Raw genomic sequence first — 19,446 nt, forward strand, 5'->3', positions numbered from 1 at the left:
ATCTCAGATTGTTAATAGAACAGAAAGGCTTTCTCATCTCCTTTTTGTATTTGGTAAAAGTAACTTGTCACGTCTAGGCTGTATCAGGGCTCAGGAAAAAAGGGGTAAAAACAAATTCACAGAGAATTCAAGTAGTTTTTAAGATAAAGTTGTCATGTTAGGTATTGTTCACATGTCCTGTAAAATTCAAAATATATTTAACCTTTTTAAATGCATATATATTTATATACAGTATATGTTTATTAAGGTAATTTTTCACACAGTTAAAAGGTATGGTGAATAAGATATGTAAATATTGACAGAATAGCTCAAACCACTGAATCAGTTCTTTCCAAATAATAAGTTGCATGTATAACATTTTTTAAACATACTTGTCCATTTTCAACTCCGTCTGCTTTTTCCATTTTTATTTTAGAGCAACAACAGTGTGCTTTGAAGGAATGTCATTTCTCACTTTGTATTTTCCTCCATTGACATATGTTGCAAAATCCAGATTTTTCAGGTTGTTTTCTCCAATGCAAATTACAATGTTAAAGCACTTATAGGTACTCATGCATTTAGACAGCTGGGCAATTTTACTGGAGCAATTACAGTGAGTACTGGGGTAAGTACCTCACTCAAGGGAACTACAGGCAGAGGTAAGACTCGAACCTGTACCTTTTGGGCCTAAAAGGCAGCTCTTCTAACCACTATGCTACCAGTTGCCCCTTTGCCTTCATGAGCTTCTAGTTTTCAGAAACTGGTATGAACAGGATGTGCAGAAACAGGTATGAGCATCAGTTCACCCTAGAAGTCGACTCATGTATTTTTCACCCTGCTATGTCATTGTTTTCGCAGTACAAGTGCCTTTATTCAAAACTGATCAAAGTAATCATGTCTTGTTTCCCTAAAGCGAGCAAAAGGCCAGTAATGAACGGTTCTGATGTGCAATGCACGTCCGCACGTCCGCACGTCCTAGAGGGGTACAGTGAGAGGGAGTGCGGCCGGGGAGCGAGATCCCGAGCCTTATTCTAACAGTCTGACACTTATTTGGAGCAAAGACACTGTCTCGTCCCAACAGAGCGGAGGTGCGGAGGAGCAGCTGTGTAGTGTCCTTGCCCCCACGATCTGGCTGATGGATCGCCTTTCATCTACCCAAAGTGCACAGGAGATGCCGATGCAGGCCGTGGGGGAGCCGCTGACAGTTTGCATGCATGGTTCTGCTCAGAAAATCAACACAAGTACCATTATCCTGTGCAGTCCAGACCCCTCTGGACAAGGGACCCGTCTCTTATTTCCTCCGTCCCATCGATTTTAGTTGCAGAGGAATATGTAGATGCGTTCCCTCTGCCCCTCTGTGGCCAGTGACGTCTGACCTATTGACCTCTGGGCTCCCCTGAGGAGTTCAAGTGAGCTAGCAGACTGTGGTCTTGACGGAGAGCGTCTGTCTCCAGGGTCTGAGCCATGTTCCTGCTCTGGAAGGACGCTGATAGAGGAGGAGCACTGGCCTTTGAGATGACTTCCTTTTCATGAGTGTTTCTCTCACTGTACTCTTCAGCAGAGCATTCAGGAGACCCGTGTGATTGTTGCACGATTCTGTGTTACTTCATTCTGTCCCCTGGCGGGCTGGTAGTGTTAAACCTCAATCGCTCTCTCAACAGTGTAATAGCATTGTGTTGCCCATTGACCTTGGAGACTAATGATTATTTTTGAGATGCACATTACTTTTAGATATGTTATCCAAAAATAAACTGACCTATATAAACGAGGCCCGACGATCTTGGCAGATCTTCCGATTTTGAATCACTGAAACGAGGGCCCAGTCGCTGCTTATTAAACCCTGGTAAACACCGGGCGTAAATGGAATTGTGGTTCACATCATCACATCTCTCCCATTTAACGGAAAGGACCAAGAAGCAACTGGACGTGACAGGCTCTGGCAGGAATGTCTGCTAAAATACCACAGTCCTAATTAGAGCTCGCCTTACAGTTTTTGGCTGCTCGTCCGGCAAGCTTTAGGATGCACGGTAATGTCTGCCACCTTCAGCTGCATAGATTGTTTGTTACTGATTGCTGCAGGCCACATGTGAGGCTAGATGCTCAAATGGAGGTTATGCACTTTTAATACTTTGGCCTGCGCTGACTCTCTCGCTTGAGCCTTTATGCGACTAGGAGAGGTTTTCTGATTAATACACACTAGTGTGGACATGACCAGCGATTCCCCATGCATTCCCACTGGGGATGTGCTCCATGATGCTTGAAGGAATGGGCAGCATTGGGTGGGGTGATCAAGAGAGCAGATGCTTTAAATGAAGTTCAAATGTTAAATCCCAGAGAGCGAATGGTATTCATTGAACCAGCTGCTTAACTGCAACCGGTTGAACAAGAAAATGGATGTGTGTAAAAACCTTCCAGCTAAGTTCCATTAGAGTGAAATTGTCCATCCATCCATCCATCCATCCATCCATCCATCCATTTTCATTAACCGCTTGTCCTGTCAGGGTTTCAGTAGTTCAGGGCCTCTCCTGGAAGTACTGGGCACAAAGCTGAAAGAGGCACACCCTCGACAGGACATCAGTCCATTGGAGGGTATCCAAAAACACACACAATCACTCAGGGACAGCTGGTAACATAGCTTTAGATCCAAAAGTTGCAGCTTCAATCTCTGCCTCTGGTTGTAGCACCCTTGAGCAAGGTACTTACCCTAAATTGCTCCAGCAAAATTACCCAGCTGTCTAAATGGCTAAATAATTGCGAATAACTTAACATTGTAAGTCACTTGGTAAAAAGTGTCAGCTAAATGAATAAATGTAAATCACCCATTTACACCCTATGGGCGATTCAGTAATGCCAATCCACCTGAACTGCAGAACGTATGCAGTGCATTAAGCAATTAGATTCTATTAAATACATAGCTAAATTTAAGGTCACATCTGCAGTTGCATATTTTAGTTTTCCCTACTGAAGATGTTGCACTCAGCAAAAGGTTCATGCGACTGATTGCAGCACTACTGTATTCGATCATATATTTTAGATTTCCTTAAAGCAGGTCTGAGAGAACTGTTAGTAAGCATTTGAATGTACCAGTTCCGTGTTGGGGAAGCATCTTTTATTCTGTGTTTACTTCACACTTAGAACCAACAAAACATATTACACTCATAGCTACCTGTACAGTATAACTGTGAATGACACAAAAAGAAGATGTATTTGATAATGGCACAAAAAGACAACATGCCCCTGATTTCAGTTATTTCAGTGAACTGCAACTCTGCGGAAACTGAGAAGAACTGAGAATAAATGCAACATTTAAAAAAAACCCACAAACTGTGTTCTTAAAAGATTCAGTAGAGGAAATAATGTAAGTTAAGTACAGATATATTATTTAGCTATTTTACAGATTGCCATAGCGTTCATAGATGAAAGCTATGTATTGCAAAATCATATCTATCTATGGCACACAATTTAAGACAATATAAATGTGTTAATTGTTATTCCTAGTCTACATAAAGCTACAGTACAAGTGGTAAAATATATAATTCTCTTTTTAAAGAAAATAACATATAAAATTCACGGAAGAAGGCCTTCAACACTTTGAAGCAGTTATGACAAAACAGCTGTATTTTGCTCTTTGCAACCACAAGAAGGGCTCTTTAACTGCTCTCCAGGTTTTCCACTTTCAAGCACAAGCCAGTCAAATGCTGGGAAATCCTTTGAGCCCAGAGGCCACCGATGTGTCAGAAAGCGGTGTTTGGTGGTCACTGGCGATCTGTCGCACAGTAGAGAGGAGTGAGCTCTGGCGGTCAACCATTTGGCCACCATCACACATTCCCACGTGCCCCGTGAGCCCTTTACCGTGGGCCTCTGGGCCAACAAACACAACTCCCGCAGAGCCATTCCTAAGAACACGCAGTCGAAAAGCACACTCGGTCCTGACATCAGCTCTCAGCGTAAGGTGAAGACAGCGGTGTGCCCCGCTCCGGCTGTATGTGGCCACGTTCCGATGCTGCCGTCCTCAAGGGCAAACAGCGATGGTTCGAGGCAGAGATGCGTGGGCCGCAGTGTCGTCAGCTAGACCTCCCTGCCTTCCGCTTCCCCCCTGGTGCCGAGGCATCATCTGTTGCGCGGCGTCATCGTCGGACGTTATTATACACCGCTGGGAGTTCCTTGATCTTTTGCTTCTGAACCCCTGATATTTGCCTGCCTTTTCTTTTATTCCCGCAAAAACGATCAGTTTTGGTGCACAACTGAAATTTACATAACACATCCGCTTGAGGAAGATAGAAAGGCTGGGAGGGTGACGTCTGCTTGATGTGAACAGGGGATTATCCTCCGACATGAAAGGAGACCACATTTAACCTGCATTCAGGAAAATGTCAACCGTTTTGCCAATGGAACAAAAGTTCAAAGCCATCACGATGAAGGAAATAAAGGCCTCACAATAACAAATCCCTCTATTTTTTGTTTGCTGTTGTTTGTCTGAGTGAGCACAGCTTACGCCGTCGGTGCGACGTGAGCGGGACTGTACTGCTGCCCATTTTTCACACTTCAGTGTCACGTTCCTTGTTGGTACATCAATATGGTCTCTGCAGAAGCTTTCTTTGCTGGCCAGCATATTTACCGTTAGTCAAGGGTCCTAGCTAAAGAGGTCAGTAGGCGTGCAAATTTGACTACTCTAAGAGTGCAGAAGACAAGCTGATGAATGGAATAATAAAGCTATGTGTGTGCATGTGTGTGTGTGCGTGTGTGTGTGTGTGTGTGTGTGTGTGGGAGGGTGGTTGCCGGAATCTCCTTTGGAAAAGGCCAATGCAAGGGGAGTATTGATAGTGGGACGGCTCTGTTAAATGAGGGTTCTCCCGGTGCTGTGGCTCCTTGCCAAAAATCACGCGTCTCAAGAAAGAGCCATTAAGACAAAGAGCCCAGCTGACAGCCAGGCGGCCGTTCATCTTCTCTCGCACAGCTGCCCAGGAATTACCGCCGGAACGCTCCTTCGAACCACACAAGATCGCGTTCGTCCTCGGGTTTAATCGGCTCTCCCTCCGAGCGTCACGTGGAAATCTTCTCGATTCAAGTGAAGGTGTACTTCACGCGGATGCAGCCAAAATAATACTAGAAACTGCTTGGGCTGGTCGTGAATTCTGGTTGTCTGTAAAGGTTGCTATGGTAACAGTTCACATCAATGGCTTCATTCAAAACAAAATCCAAACAGATGTTGCTTTTTCCGTTTCCCCTCTAAAAAGCCAAGCAGTAATTTAATTACGATTCTAAAGAAAGCTGAGCTGTGTTTGCTCGGTCCCCAACAATGAGAGATGACAATGTAATAGATGTTGGTGTACTTATCAAAGCAAGTGAAAATAGATAATTTTATTGGATATATCACAGTATAAATTATAGCTATTCATTGCAATCCTTTTTCTTCTCCTTTCCTTTTGATCCACCCTGTAAACAATATTTATCAACAAGAGTTTTTATCCATTCACTACCAATTCATAGCTTCAGTTTTTCTCAAAGGGAAAATTGCCTCTTTTCCCCTCAGTCCCTTTACTTCAGCTGTTACTACAAAGTTTGGATTTATTACATCATCATTTTATCATCTGCCCTTCCAGAATGACAACAGTTTACCGCGGTACAAATCACCGTACTCTCTGCCCCATGCCCGAGGAACTGGAATTATCTGCTGACTTCTGCGGCCCCTAGAAAAGAAGAGACTGTAATTTCTCCTGTGCCTCTCAGACTTTGCCGATCAGAGTGTGTCACAGCGCTGCCAAGTCCATTGAGTTTGTTAAACTTCGCTGCTCTTGAACCATTTCTGATCCCTAACATGGTGAACCACGTCGCTCCCGAATCGGCCGTGAGAGACAGAATGTGACTTCTGTATTTCACCGCACGTGACAAGATGAGCCGAATACGCAGCACTAGAGCGACTGCGCTGCCTGATTCAGCTCTATACACAAACTCTCTTGCTTAAAAGAAAAAAGCATCAATTTTTAGTCCCTCTCATTCTCTCATTGTGAAGTTTCAACCAGAGTCCAGGACCTTCTCTGAAATGCTACAAGCGAGCAGGAAAGGATATACAAAAATGAGTGGCACGCTCTCTGTATTAATACGACACCCAAGAATTCAAGACAAATTTTTTTAAACTGTTACAGCATCCCTGAGCAAAATTTGTCCACACCGGTATGAGAGAGATGTTCATTCCCACCAGTATTACAGGGCACATAAATATGTAAATAAGAAATAGACTGCAAGTAGAATATGACACTTATTACAAGATTCACAGAAAGATTCGCACAGCCTGTGAGCCGCTGGTGAGAGAACACACTAACGCATGGAACCACACGGCGACTACGGGACATATGGCACATGATGGAAGGATAAGGCGACGCCCCTACGCACAGCGGCTGTGTATGCAACAGACTGAAGTGAAAAACGCTACAGCTTTTTTTTTTTTAACTACATTTTCGTTAGCACCAGTTTGTACTTTACAAAGATAAATAGCGTCAGACCTAATCTTTGTTAAATATATGCAAGTATAAGTCAGACAATTTACTATATTCTGCCGCCGCAAAAAAAAAAAAGAGAGTGACATAAAAAACTCCCAATTCTGGGATGGAGAAATTAATAGGCTATCACTGTCTTATTCCAGTGTATCAAAAAATATTGCTACTAAAAATCTGGTTTGCCTGTACTTCTTCAGGCTAAAAGAAATGGTATGTCTTGCATCAAAGTGCTTTGCAGAAGCAGGGCGGTCAATTCACTCGTGTCTTTTCAGTGTTTGAGGGTGTTGTTTTGGCATCTTGAGGCCAGCGTACAGTCTGCGCTCTCCTTCTTTGTTTATTCTCAACTACTGCTTTTCCACTACCGTTTCACAGAGAGAGGACTTTTTGCTTCTCGCTTCAAATCAATTCAGATCTCTGAGCACCAGCTGTGGTTTGTTTTGGTTCCTCTGGTGCTCCTCTGCGTGGGCTTTGCTTCCTTGGAACCGGCCTCTTTCGGTGATGCTGCCGAGGATAAGAAGCCTCATACTGGGGTGGTCCTCCTGTTGATGCCTTCCTTGAGATCCTTCGGGAAGCAGTTATGGACCTGCAGGAAGCTGGGGTCGTGGTCGGGACTGTAGGAAGCCCCAGTGCCGGGTTTGAGCTGCTCCCTGGTCAGCGTGTACATGGAGATCTCGCCCACAGGCATGGCACTCACCATCTTGAGCCCCACAGGGGAAGTGTCCCGCGAGGGGTCTGTGGAGCGGGAGCTGGAGCGGGAGCGCCTCCGCCGGTAGCGGTAGCTGGGCATGCGGGCGTATGGGGAGGACGAGGAGGCGGCCTTGATGAACTCCCTCTGCGCTTTGAAGCGCACCTCCTTGTTCTTCTCAATGTATATGTTGACGGCCAGGACTCCGATGGACTCGGCCACGATGAAGGACAGCGCCCCAAAGTAGAAGGACCAGCCATAGTTGTACTGGTTCTTCTTGTCCTCGTCTTTCTTGTCGCTTGGGTCTCCCGCATTGCTGGAGATGTAAACAATGATGCCAATGATGTTGCTCAGGCCTGTGGTGGAGTGAAAACGAGAAAAGAAGGACTGTTTAAAAGAGCAGTTTGTGGTTTTCGTCCGGGATCTTACTGGTCGCTTCATTTCATTTTTGAGACTGACCTGCTGCCACAAAGAGGATGCCACCGCTGAGTACGATGTTATTCTTTCCACTGTATATGCGGCCCACCCCCACACAGAGACCACCCAGAAGCAGCAGGATGGTGCTGAGGATGGGGAACACGCTGGATGCCCGGACAATACCTGCATGCCACACATGTTCATCTCATTCATTTCTACATCACCTCGTTTGAACAGCTGAGTTTTTAAGTGCACCGTGTTTAAAGTGTTCATGTGCGTCCCACTGCTCTTGCGCCCCTTTCTCTGGACCCATCAGAAACGGTCACTCCATTACTGTACTTTTTGAGTTCCTTGTGGTTATGAGGTACATTACTGTGCAACACTTTTATCCACATGCCTTGCACACAGCAATCGCTGCGATACAATAAAGTCCGTGGAGCTCATTTTGAGAATATACAAAACCCATCTTGTCTGGCGTGAAAACACGATATTTTATTTACTGAACCAGTAGATTCAGATCAGTGAGTCATCTGTGCACCGGCATCGGGTACTCTCCTAGTTTTAAATATAATGTCCATTACATCTATGAACACTAGACGTAATTTCGCCTTGCTCTTCACTGGCGTCTGAGCCACGTCTCTCTCCCTCTTTGAAGGAACACAAATGTCAGTCTATTACCGCTCACGCTTCATACAAAAACATGTTTAAAAGTGTCCTTGTGCAATACACAGACACCTAACAAACCCTCTGGGACAGGAGTTCAGGAAGGGTTCTGTCACTCACGCAGAAGGTACTCCGAGCTGTCGGTGTCGTAGTCGTTGTCTTCTGGGAAGTGATTGATCCGGTAGCAGCTCCCTCTGTTGATTCCTGCAGGAAAGGAGTTGCTGTTAGTCGTAAGTATCGTGCCGAAAAACTTAAAGTAAATGCACTCCTAAAAGAGTGATCAAAGCACCTTCTCCAGCTCCTGTTTCTTCTCTATTCCCTGGCACATTAATGAATCAGGCCATTATAGACTGCTCATTAATTAACAGCAATTAAAACTGTGACCGAGCAGTTTTGCTTCATTTTGCATTTCCATCCTGCACCTCTGAGCTCTCAAACAGCACGCAGGTCCACTGAAGAGCCAGACAGAAGCGGATGAGCCAGATGTGGCTGTGACTCCACGGCTGCGTCCTGACCGCACCGTCTCTGTTGTGTCAGGCCCTACGTTACAGATGTGGTGCAGGAGGGGAGCAACATCAGAGCCTCCTTTGTGTGGCACTACTTAGCAAAACCTCACTGAGGTTACTGAGACAATCTTACAGAGAGTGTTAGTGTTCTTTGTTGCTGAAATACAACGAAACATGAATTGGATCATCTCCTGTGGATAAGGACTTCTCCTTGCTTGCGTGTGCTGTTTCGTTTACTGTCGGTGCTGCAAGATTTCACGGTCCAGGTTTTCCTAATGCGATGGAGTGCTCTCCTTCGGATGACCCTTCAACCTGAGGTTGACGTTAGTTCTCCGTACCCAACCGCGTCTCTCACAGCTCTGAATGCACCGCTTCCCACCTTCCCATCGATCCTCATGGCCCAGGAACAATGTCGGAGCTCAATCGGAAACCAGCAATCGCCACTGCGGGTTGCTTTTGTTCTCCAGTTCAACAACTGGATGAACAACACCATCATCTCTGAGACCGAGACGCAGTTATTTATTTATGTTAAATGTGTGTAGTTGAATTTCCAATAGAGAAATGAACTTCTTTGAATGCGTACGTGTGAGTAAAGCCCAGCATTCATGGAGTCTATTATGTGTGCTCATGCGCTGGTGTGATTTAAGTGGGAAGTTGTCCTCTGCATTTGTAAGACCGCTGAACTCAGCATCACCCATGCAGCATGTTTCAAAGCAACCTACTACATTCTTCTTGACTGGCTGACCGGATGTACAGTTCAGCACCACATAAAGACCGGAGTACTCGTTTGTGACAAGTCAGATGTCCTTATTTTTGTGCATTCTCCAAAGATGGTAATAATTTGTGGTTTCCTGCGCAGGCAAATGGCTCAAGAAGACGCACAGTCACAATGGAGATTAGCAACGCTGCAAATCACATCAGATGAAAACACAACAGAACGCAGAAGCTTTTTCTTAGGAGAGCACGCAATTCTATTTTGGTGGACTCATAATAATCAGCATGCAACGGCGCTGCGAAAGTCTGACAGCCCTATGTTTTTTTAATGTATGTGCGAAGGGGTTGCCAGAGACATTAAATGCCCCGTGTGTAATTGCGGTGATTTACAAACATCCACATTGTGTTTGTCTGAGGGGAGTGAAAGGGAATGAATGAGAGCTTGTGCTCTGACGGACAAGGCAAGGCTTCCAGCGCCGCAGCCGCGTGCCATGTCAAAGCGTCTTCCTGCCAATTCCTTGCTCGTAAATACACAAACGATCCCGTGTCAGACAGCGGGGAGATGCACGAAGCAACCGTCACAATTCCGGAAGTAATTGCACGCGAGTCAGCGGAGACTAATTTCTCAGCAAAAGCTTTCAAGGAGGCACCGTGTGCCACTCCGCTGAACCCATTAGGTGAAAAGCATTGAGCTGCTTTCTTATTCAAACATGTGTGTGTGTGTGTGAGAGAGAGAGAGAGACAGCGAGAAAGCGAGAGTGTGTCTGCACACTTTTAATTGCCTATAGGGTGTAATCAGGGAGACTGGAGCTAATTATTGTTAAATGGGTCTGGGGAAGTGGGGCAGCGGTTCTGTCTAGTCAGTGCAAACAAGAAGAGGACAGTTTAAGGAAGCAGACAAACCCACTTGTGGCTCCCCAACCGATCCCTCCGGCACCTTCCGTCAGGAGACACAGGAAGCCTCACCAAACGGCACATTTTCCCTCAAATGTTCAAGGGAATTATACATTACAGTCCTCCAACAGCAAAGTATGAATATTAAAGCATATTTTTCCTCTGATTTGCCTGTATCGCCTAGAGGTTTAACTGTGTGAAACTCTGTACCGAGGAAACTGCAACTTTTTTTTTTGATTTTTGCTTCCTGGAACAAGTTAGTTATGGAACCTGTGGTACATGGGGCAGCTGAGAAATATATGAGTTGTAATTAACTCGGGTCGACATCGGCGCTCTCTGGACATGTGTAACAATGCTGTCTTACTAAATGATGCTGTCATTAATTGAACCGCAAACATTTGGCCTCGGTATATGAGCTCCTCAGGCCACAGTGAGATCCTGACTTGTTTCACTTTTATTCAGAGGTAAAGCTAAAAAGATATGTAGGATCTGAATAACATATGAATGGCTTCTTTCAGAAGCTCAATGCGACCGTGTTCGGCTCGACATTGAAACGGGTAAACATCAGGCTGCGAGTAGAGCGTATCTCCGTATTGCTTTTTCTCTGCTGTTCGCCTCCCTGTGTCGCTGGGGAATTTGGGATCTCGCCGATCGGAGACACAGGTCCCACTGATCCTCAGTCTGGCCACAGCGTTCCCCATCGCAGATCCCGGGATGGGCTTCCCTCTTCACAGCCCATCTGTGTTTCCCACCTGCCTTTCCCTGCGCCTCCTCCAGTAAAAAAACACTCAGCATTCACCTCCCTTTGTCCCTCCTAGTCCCCAAAGAATGATGTCATCTGCTTTTGAATGACTCATTGCAGCTGCTTCCTTGTTTTTGACTGTGTGTGGGTTTTTCGAAAAATCTGCCGGGCATCCGTGATGCCACAGCTGTAGTCGAAGCGTTTATGCCGGGTGGTTTTCTCCCCCGGGGTAATGGGGCGACGAAGGCCTCGGGCTGCCCGTCTCACACAGGCCTTCCCTGTCTTGGAGCAGTGCGCATTGCTCCCCGCATCTTCACCATGGCAACCTCCCAGCTCCGTGCCAAGAATCGGATTTTCATAACGTCTCCGGGGAATGCCTTTGACATCTTCATTGTTCTTTAATACAGACCCAGCCCACTCCACACCCCCCACCCTGTCCACGTTACTCCCCTCAGGCCCAGATCTGAAGGCACCTTAGTGCTCTAAACAGCAGTGAGCTGCATGTACAACACAGAAAAGTCTGATTTGTAGATGCACACATGAGTGACACGGCGCTGCACTAGCGCATGTTTACTGGATGGAATGCCGTCTGAACACACAGCCCGATCCTTTCAAGTAAATCGCTGGGAAAAAGCGACTTTCTCCCCCACTTTGCTCAGTTGTTAAATGCTTTGTCTAAAATACACACTGCATTTGACATTTTTTGATACCCATTAAACTTAGAATCCCGCATGCGATAAGCACTGGCTGTTTAATTGAGGATAACTAAATAACGACGTTTGAAGTGCCTGTGGCATTTTAAAAACCCATTCAGTCCTTCCCCACAGGGAGACCTGTTTGGGGTTTCAAAACTAAACAGAGACCTTCCTGTTCTGCTCCATAAAAAAAAAACAAGAATTCTGTCTATTTGGATGGAGCTGAACTTGTCTTTGCATTCGTGTTGGGATTTTGTAAGATTAGCAACAGAACAATATTTTTAATATGCATCAGACCTTGGGTCATTTTGGCTTGGCTAAGGCTCAATGTCTAAGCATCTATAATTCAGCACTTGTGCTTTGAGGAAGCAATGCTGAAACACCTGGTGTGCGACTTGTTTTTATATGATAACATAGTACATTCTCACACTGACCTGTAACCTGAGGTTTGCCGGCTGAAATCCCTGCTATATCCTTAAGCAAGAGAGAGCTAGAACTAGTCCATTTAAAACATATATAAATAGTGATAAAATTGCAAGTTGCTTCAGACAGAAAAATTAGCCAAAGCAACAAAAACGAGAGCGCAGTCATAATGATGACACAGTTGTTTGTAAAAATGCCACTGCATTGCTTACGCCCTGCCTCCTGTTGCTGAAGCTCTGCTGCTGCCATGTAGGGGAACGGGAGAATATAAAGAAGATGGAAGCGGAATGGAGGGCACCAGGTCATCCCGCACAAGTGAAAGGACAAAAGAGGTTTGTCTCTGGAATAGAGCCATTGAAGGGAGATGACAGGAACATGATGATTTCCACAGGAAGAGACAGCTGTGATGGCTGCGGGGATTCTGAGATGCTGCCACGAGTGACACGTCACAACTCCAGCAGAGTATCCGTGGTGAAATCTCCTTTTGCAGCTTGATCAAGTCCCCTGCCGGGGACGCGAGCCACTTCTAGATCGAGGAACGACCCTATCGGGGCTCAGCGGAGCCTCTGATCTCGCGGTTTACAGACCTGCAGTGTGCTCACGTCTGAGTGAATTGGTGACCCTGCTTTCCGAGTGCGTGCTTCAACATAACGTTGTTTAATAGTTGATATGGTACAAAGCTCCTCTTTGCACCCTGGCACATGCATCACACACACACACACACGCACACACACACGCACGATGTCTACAACAGCGTCACAGGGCGCAAGGCTGGAGGGGGAGGGGACACACCCCGGGTGGGACACCGGTCTGCCGCAAGGCACCCCAAGCAGGGCTCGAACCCCAGACCCAATCATACTTTCAACGAATCTCAAAGCATTTTAAACTCAAAAATATGTTCTGCATGCACAAATGCGCACGCATCACGTACATTTTATACACGATACAATAAGCTGTCCCTTTCATACAAGGATATTGCTGGATATTTTTGTACTGGAACAGGTGCTCAGCTGAGGGACTCGATCTGTCCACCTCAAGATAAAAAAAGTTTACTTCCTTATCCACGTTGCATTGTTAGTTAAGATTTTTAATAAACTAAGCCAGCCACTGGCTTCCTTGTACTTGCGTAGGTAAAAAGACGAAAACACGTTATGATTTGAACCAGGTAAAAGAGTGAAGGCTTTGGTTGCACCTCTGCATTTGTTTGAGACACAAGCTTGAGACACAAGCTTGAGACACAAGCTGAACTCCCTTACCTGGCTATCTGAAATATGTATCCGAGAAATATTTTAGACTGCAGGGCCATATTTTCCCATAATATTTGCTTCCTTGACATCAGCCTTCCAAGCAAGAGCCTCCCCATCTGCTACTGCTTGACACCCACATTGAAAACACAAGCCCAAAGACACAGCAGGATGCTGGAATATTACTGAACTTCTGATTCCACGTTCACCACATACAGTTCATCATCAGGAGAAGGAATTTTTGTGTTGAAAATTAACCATCAGAAATGGCTTCAATGTGCTACCACTCATCAAAATGGCTTAGGAGACCCTGTCCAGTTCTCCTCATGTGCTGAACGCTAAATGCGTAGAACAAATACATTGTTTTCTCTCTGTCACCACATCACAGCAATGGAAGTGATGGTGAAATTAATCTCATTATTTCATTTGACTCCAAAACATTTCAGCTGAATGTAGTTACAGCTTTTCTGTGTCCATATAAAAGATCAGTGTGTCACTTTGAGTTAGAAAACATCAAGGACATGTAACACTGACATTACCAAAATTAAATGCAAACAAAATTAAACAAAGGTTACAAAAACAAACATTTCTGAAGGAACAAAATGTAAAAAGAAATATATCTATGAGAATGGATGAAAAGTATAATGCTCATATACACACTATACATTCAGAATGTTACAAATGTAATACGACTATATGCAAATTTATATGCAAGCGATGTAAAAGTGTTTGTGTACGACTGCGAGTGCATAAAATATTATATGAACAGGATACCATAAGGATCTATCTGCTGAAAGGGTAGAAATGTACACAGGCTCTTTGAAATTAGGCGCAGGTAAATATAACATATCTTCCCAAAGTGTTCCATCTATTTTCTAATAAACCTGATCAGAGATCTGTTATCAAATTGAAGACCAAGACACTGGTTCAAAACAATCATGCATCACAAAGAGACTCTCTGGATGGCATGTGACATTTATGATAGCCACACACACAAATAATGACACTTAAGGGAACGCATGAGCAGTTATGAAATACAAAGTTATTTTAGCTCATCCACTTCTCTTCTGCTATGTGTTCCGTTTATTTAATGCAACATGTTTGATCCAGAGTATTTCCAACTTACTTCTCTTCAAATATGCTGTCAAAAAAAGACAAAACATGACTAGACAGCACATTTGTACAGTATATGTAACTTATATCACTTATTACATATACAAATGCATCGTGGCAGGATGGCACAGCAGATCAAGTGCTGCCACCTCACAGTGCCTGGCCTGTTTGAGTGTAGGTTTGATTCTCGCTCAGTCTGTGTGGAGTCTGCATGTTCTCCGCACGTCTGTGTGGATTTCCTCGAATAGTCCAGTAACATGCAGGTCAAGTTAACCGGTGACTCTAAACTAAACGCTGTGTGTGAATGTGTATGCCTGTGGCTATCTGAAATGGATGGAATGGTGTTCCATCCAGGGTGTACCCCTCTTATGTTAGCACAAAGTGATTCAGGGATAGGCTCCAGTCTGCTGCAACCGTGACTCGGACAAGCGGATAATGAAGGCGAGTGAGTGATGTACAAACGCAGGCACTTCCTGGTGAACGCAATCAGTTGGTGCAAGGCTGCCTTTAACTCCTTTTTATAGTTATTGAACAACAAGTTCCTTTTAAGGCAAATTTTGACCCCTCTGCATCAGCTCTGCAGTTTCAGTATGTATTTTGGCATATTTTTTCCAAGAAGATTTTCTTCATGGAACTTGCAGGCTTCAGTCAGAAAGTGTTGATCTTCATGTAACATTTCTGTATTTTCTCCTGCCAGAATGATTGTGTCTGAAAGGTTTACCTTTTCCCATTGAAAACACTAAACCCTCATTGACGTGAGCACTGACAGGAAAGGTAATCTGCTCATTCGTCATTACTTCTGAGGATGAAGTAACACTATAAGTGTAGACCTGTCTACACACGGAAGGTGGGGTAACCAAGCGTAACTTCCTATGAATCACATTAGGAAGGCTGCATGTGGTTCTGGATGTGAGCTGTGTCTATGTCTATTCACGCTGCACAGATTTGTCTGGTTGGAAGAGTGGAGCAGTCCGAGTTGTTTGTAGAGATTGCTGTTCTCCTGAGAGCACAGCATCAGCATCCATCCACAGGTTGCGTGAATGAAGAAGCGGCGGAGCCCTGTTGATAGGCACAGAACTACTCTTGATGCCACTCACCCGCTGGCCATTAAATATCTTCTAAATGCCACTCTGCCTGCGGCTAAAACTTTACTGAGGAAATTTTACGGTTCAGAATACGAAAATGGCTACAGAGCTTTCACCTTTTAGTCACTTGAAAAGATAAAAATGAAAAAGTGTAAAATTAGCAATAACACAAATGGAGAGATTGCACCAGAGGTCACAGTTATACCGCCTGATTATCCTGCGCAGTGTCAGAAAAGGAGAGAAGCACAAAGAATCTGAAAGTTGACTCTGATTCAGCACCACACAAGGTGGACAGCGCACTCATTGTTCCAGGAAACTCTGAACCTCAGCAGTGACCATGAATTACGGTATTATGCATCCAGCAACTTGTTAAATCCTTATGGACAGGTAGAAGTGAGCAGAGAAAAAACAGCAGAGACCATGTGAAATAAATACATTTAAATAAATATGGTATAATTTAATCTCAGGGCTCTGACCACTGAAGACCCCCCTTTCCAGGATCACAATTGTCCCCCATGGAGATTAGTTTTCCGACCAGTAAATCATCTTTATTGATCTTCTTCACTGGTGCTACAATTAAAGCCTAGGATGATATTGAAAAACTGTGGTAATTTGTTTAAAATAAAATATGTAGCTGTGTAGTCACATTAATATTCATGGGTGCTGAAAATTTTATTAAAGGGAATATTCAATGTATTATTCAATAGAGATTAATACAAACAACAGCAGAAAAAAAAGAGCATAGATAAACATATGGATGCAAGTGAAGTAAAAAGGAATATATACAGCACAGTTGTATATTCTTTCTTGTTTTGTCTTCCCCGAGAAATCTCTGTTCTCTCTCTTTTGTTTAGAGTCTCGAGCTCAGGAGCAGCGCAGCACAGAACAAAGACTCTGCCCATCATCAGGATAAAACACAAAGAAAACAAGTGTTTGCCTGCTCCCGGCCTTAAATATTACACTCACCTTTTCATTTATCTGGACGATAACAAAGGTTTCTTTTCTATTTTACACATCTTTCTATTTTTAAATCCTCCCTGTGTTTCCATAGCAATTTCAGAAATGTAGTTGCCAAGCAACGGCATCAGATACAATGAAGCGCTGAATGAAAGGGGACTTTGTGAAGCGCATCTGAAGTCTCCCCGCACTCCGTTTTTACCATTATGAAGTGAAATGGACGAGCACACGAACCGTGTTCCGAATGTGGGACCGCACAGCGCTCCCTTGGATCGGTACCGGCGACTCTGCCGTGAACACTTTTCCCCACGAGCCGCCGGCATTTGTGCCTTTGTTCAGGCGCAGCCTTTTGCGCTTTTTGCACAGCCGCGTCCGCGAACATTTATGCCACGCACCGCAGCTCCATGATTTCCATGCCAGAGCAGAGCTTCTCTATGTGGACGTGAGCTTTAAGTTGAACCACCCTGGATGGAGCGTCCGTGTGGCCACCATCGTCCTGCTCCCTCCCTCGCAACTTTGTTCTCTCCAAGTGCCCCGGCCTGTGCGCTTGGGCACAGCCGCGACTGCTCCTTCCGCCGCACGAGGCCACCTGGGCACATGATGAGCACAAAAGAAAAAGGGCTCGAGCCGGGCGTGCAGGAGAGCGGCACCTTCCTCAGCCCTGTGTCTGCAGGAGATCGCGAGCCCCCCGCGAGGGAGACCCTGCCTGCGCATTATTTGGGCACACCGGTCCAGCGCATACCCGTGGCCACGGAGCGGACCCCACTCCGCTCCACTTTCTGCCGCATCACCTCGCCTCAAAGTGAAGAAGAAGAAGAAGAAGAAGAAGAAGAAGAAGAAGAAGAAGAAGAAGAAGAAACGTGCTCAGGCGTACCTTCAATGCAGCAGATCCTCCAAAGCCCGGAGTGCGTGAGGTCTCCTTTGGTCTTCTTGGCTTGGCTCTGGCTCTCGTCCGTGCTGATGTTCGTGGCGTTGCAGATGTAGGCGCGCGAGTAGAGCCAGTAGTCCGTGCCGATGGCGATGGTCATGAGGCTGAAGGCGGCGAAGGCGCCCACGGTGGTCAGCAGCATCTGAACCCCACGGTCACACCACGCCATGGCGCCTCATAACAACCCCACGGCGTCGGTCTACGCGCTGAAGTCTACACGCAGGCTCATGGTGGTGGTGGGCACGGCGGGACGCTCCAGCTAGCGAGCGCTCCTGCTTTGTCCCATGGTCCCCCCCTGGGCTTCACGCGCATCTCACTCCCTCGCCCAGCATGATGATTTTCTGCACTAGTTTTGCCCCGCGCGCCGCAAACTTAGTTTGCCGAGCTCCTCCGTCCGGCGCTGCCCGCAGCCCCCCGCGTGGTCGCGGAAGCACCGACTTAGTTCGGGGGAGTGCTTCGCTTCACGCCGAGTCGGGTTTCCACCGCACACACGCGCTCCCTCGCGAGCCGGGCAGCTTCCACAAAAGTCGCCCGAGTTGATTGAGAAGGAGCGTCGCGAGCCTCCACCCAAAGCCCACGTTGAGCCGCGCGCGCCAATGGGAGGAGGGCAACGTGCGCGCGGACGCGCTGCCACACAGCACCTCGAGCAGCAGAGTGACAGGAGGGGACGGCAGAGGACAGGAGGGTGGGAGGCGGAGGACGGCCGCCGCGGAGAGCGCCGACTGCCAGGGTCCGAGTGAGCCGCGCGCATCGCCGCGCGTCAAGTGTTCTCCCCTGATCGATCGCTGATCACATCGGATCGGTCGTTGACTGATCGCTCTCTGCTCGATCGCTCACTCGTCATAAAACCCAGTTTGCTGCTGTCACTTTCACTGGAACACGTGGCGTTGAGCACCGGCGGGAGGAAATTGCTTCCCGCACCTTTTACCTGTGCACCTTACAGTAGAGTAGAGTACAGGACAGTACAGCAGGTACACGTTAAGTCTTTCCACTGGCACATGGCTTCCCCTCTTTCACTCATCTAAATGCACCACGATCTGAATAACTTTCAGTTTTTCTTCTTTCTGGAGTTGACATGATCATGCCGTTTCATGTCATGGCAGAAACTGGTGAGATGTTATACCAGTATGAAGGAACAGCACTGTTAGTGACAAAAAGTTCATACAAAAGAACCACATAAAATAGCTATTCTATAACACTGATAATGTAAGAGGCTTGTGAAAGATTTTGAGCCGTGCGTTTCAATGCGCGTCCGGTCAATACACAGTGACACAGCACACCCTCTGTCCTCTCTGTGAATTTATATGTAAAGGACCAAATCCTGACAGCGGATACAGCTAATCTGGTGCGACAGCTAATACGTACGAGATTTGACTGAATTGCCAGGTGAGCGAAAAACGAGGAAAGCGCTGAATAAATATGGCTTTCGGGGAGGGAAGGTCAGGCAAAAACCTCGTCTCTCCAGGGAACGAGAGGCAAAGGGCACCTGAAGGAACCACAAGACTCTTGAAAAACTGTCTTCTGTCAAAACAAGACCGAGATGGAGCCCTTCGGCCTTATTGCACAACAACGTTTCTTGAGAAAAATCGAGATAAATGGAGGTTGCTTCTCTGTTCCTTACAAACAAAACTTCCCTTATAACTGAACTCTGCAACATGAGAGGGGCTGGAGTGCGAAGAACCCGAGTGTTCTGTTGTTCGTACCTTCTTGCCCACGGACATCGTCGCTCACGGTGAGACACAGATCAGCGCTTTTATTCAGGGAAGACGACGCGTGGAGGATACCTGTGACTACGTGCAGGCTGTTAAATCTGGCGAAAAACTTTTTCGTTTACAGCACTATTCATACAGTGTAGCTGAGAACCTCAGCACTTAAAGAGATTACTAAATTAGTTCATTTAGAGA

The 19,446-nt window shown here is 46.0% G+C and overlaps 1 protein-coding gene across 1 annotated transcript; it reads right to left on the minus strand.

Moving 5' to 3' along the window:
• Nucleotides 1–6,996: 6,996 nt before the first annotated feature.
• On the minus strand, nucleotides 6,997–17,760 carry cacng4b (calcium channel, voltage-dependent, gamma subunit 4b). Its single transcript, XM_018761703.1, has 4 exons — nucleotides 17,489–17,760; nucleotides 8,362–8,445; nucleotides 7,621–7,761; nucleotides 6,997–7,517 (listed from the first exon to the last, which is right to left on the minus strand). The coding sequence occupies exons 1-4, from the start codon at nucleotides 17,709–17,711 to the stop codon at nucleotides 6,997–6,999; spliced, it is 969 nt and encodes a 322-aa protein (XP_018617219.1). The 5' UTR covers nucleotides 17,712–17,760.
• Between the last annotated feature and the right edge of the window lie 1,686 nt (nucleotides 17,761–19,446).

The sequence above is a fragment of the Scleropages formosus genome, chromosome 20 (genome assembly GCF_900964775.1).
Source record: "Scleropages formosus chromosome 20, fSclFor1.1, whole genome shotgun sequence".
NCBI lineage: Eukaryota > Metazoa > Chordata > Actinopteri > Osteoglossiformes > Osteoglossidae > Scleropages > Scleropages formosus.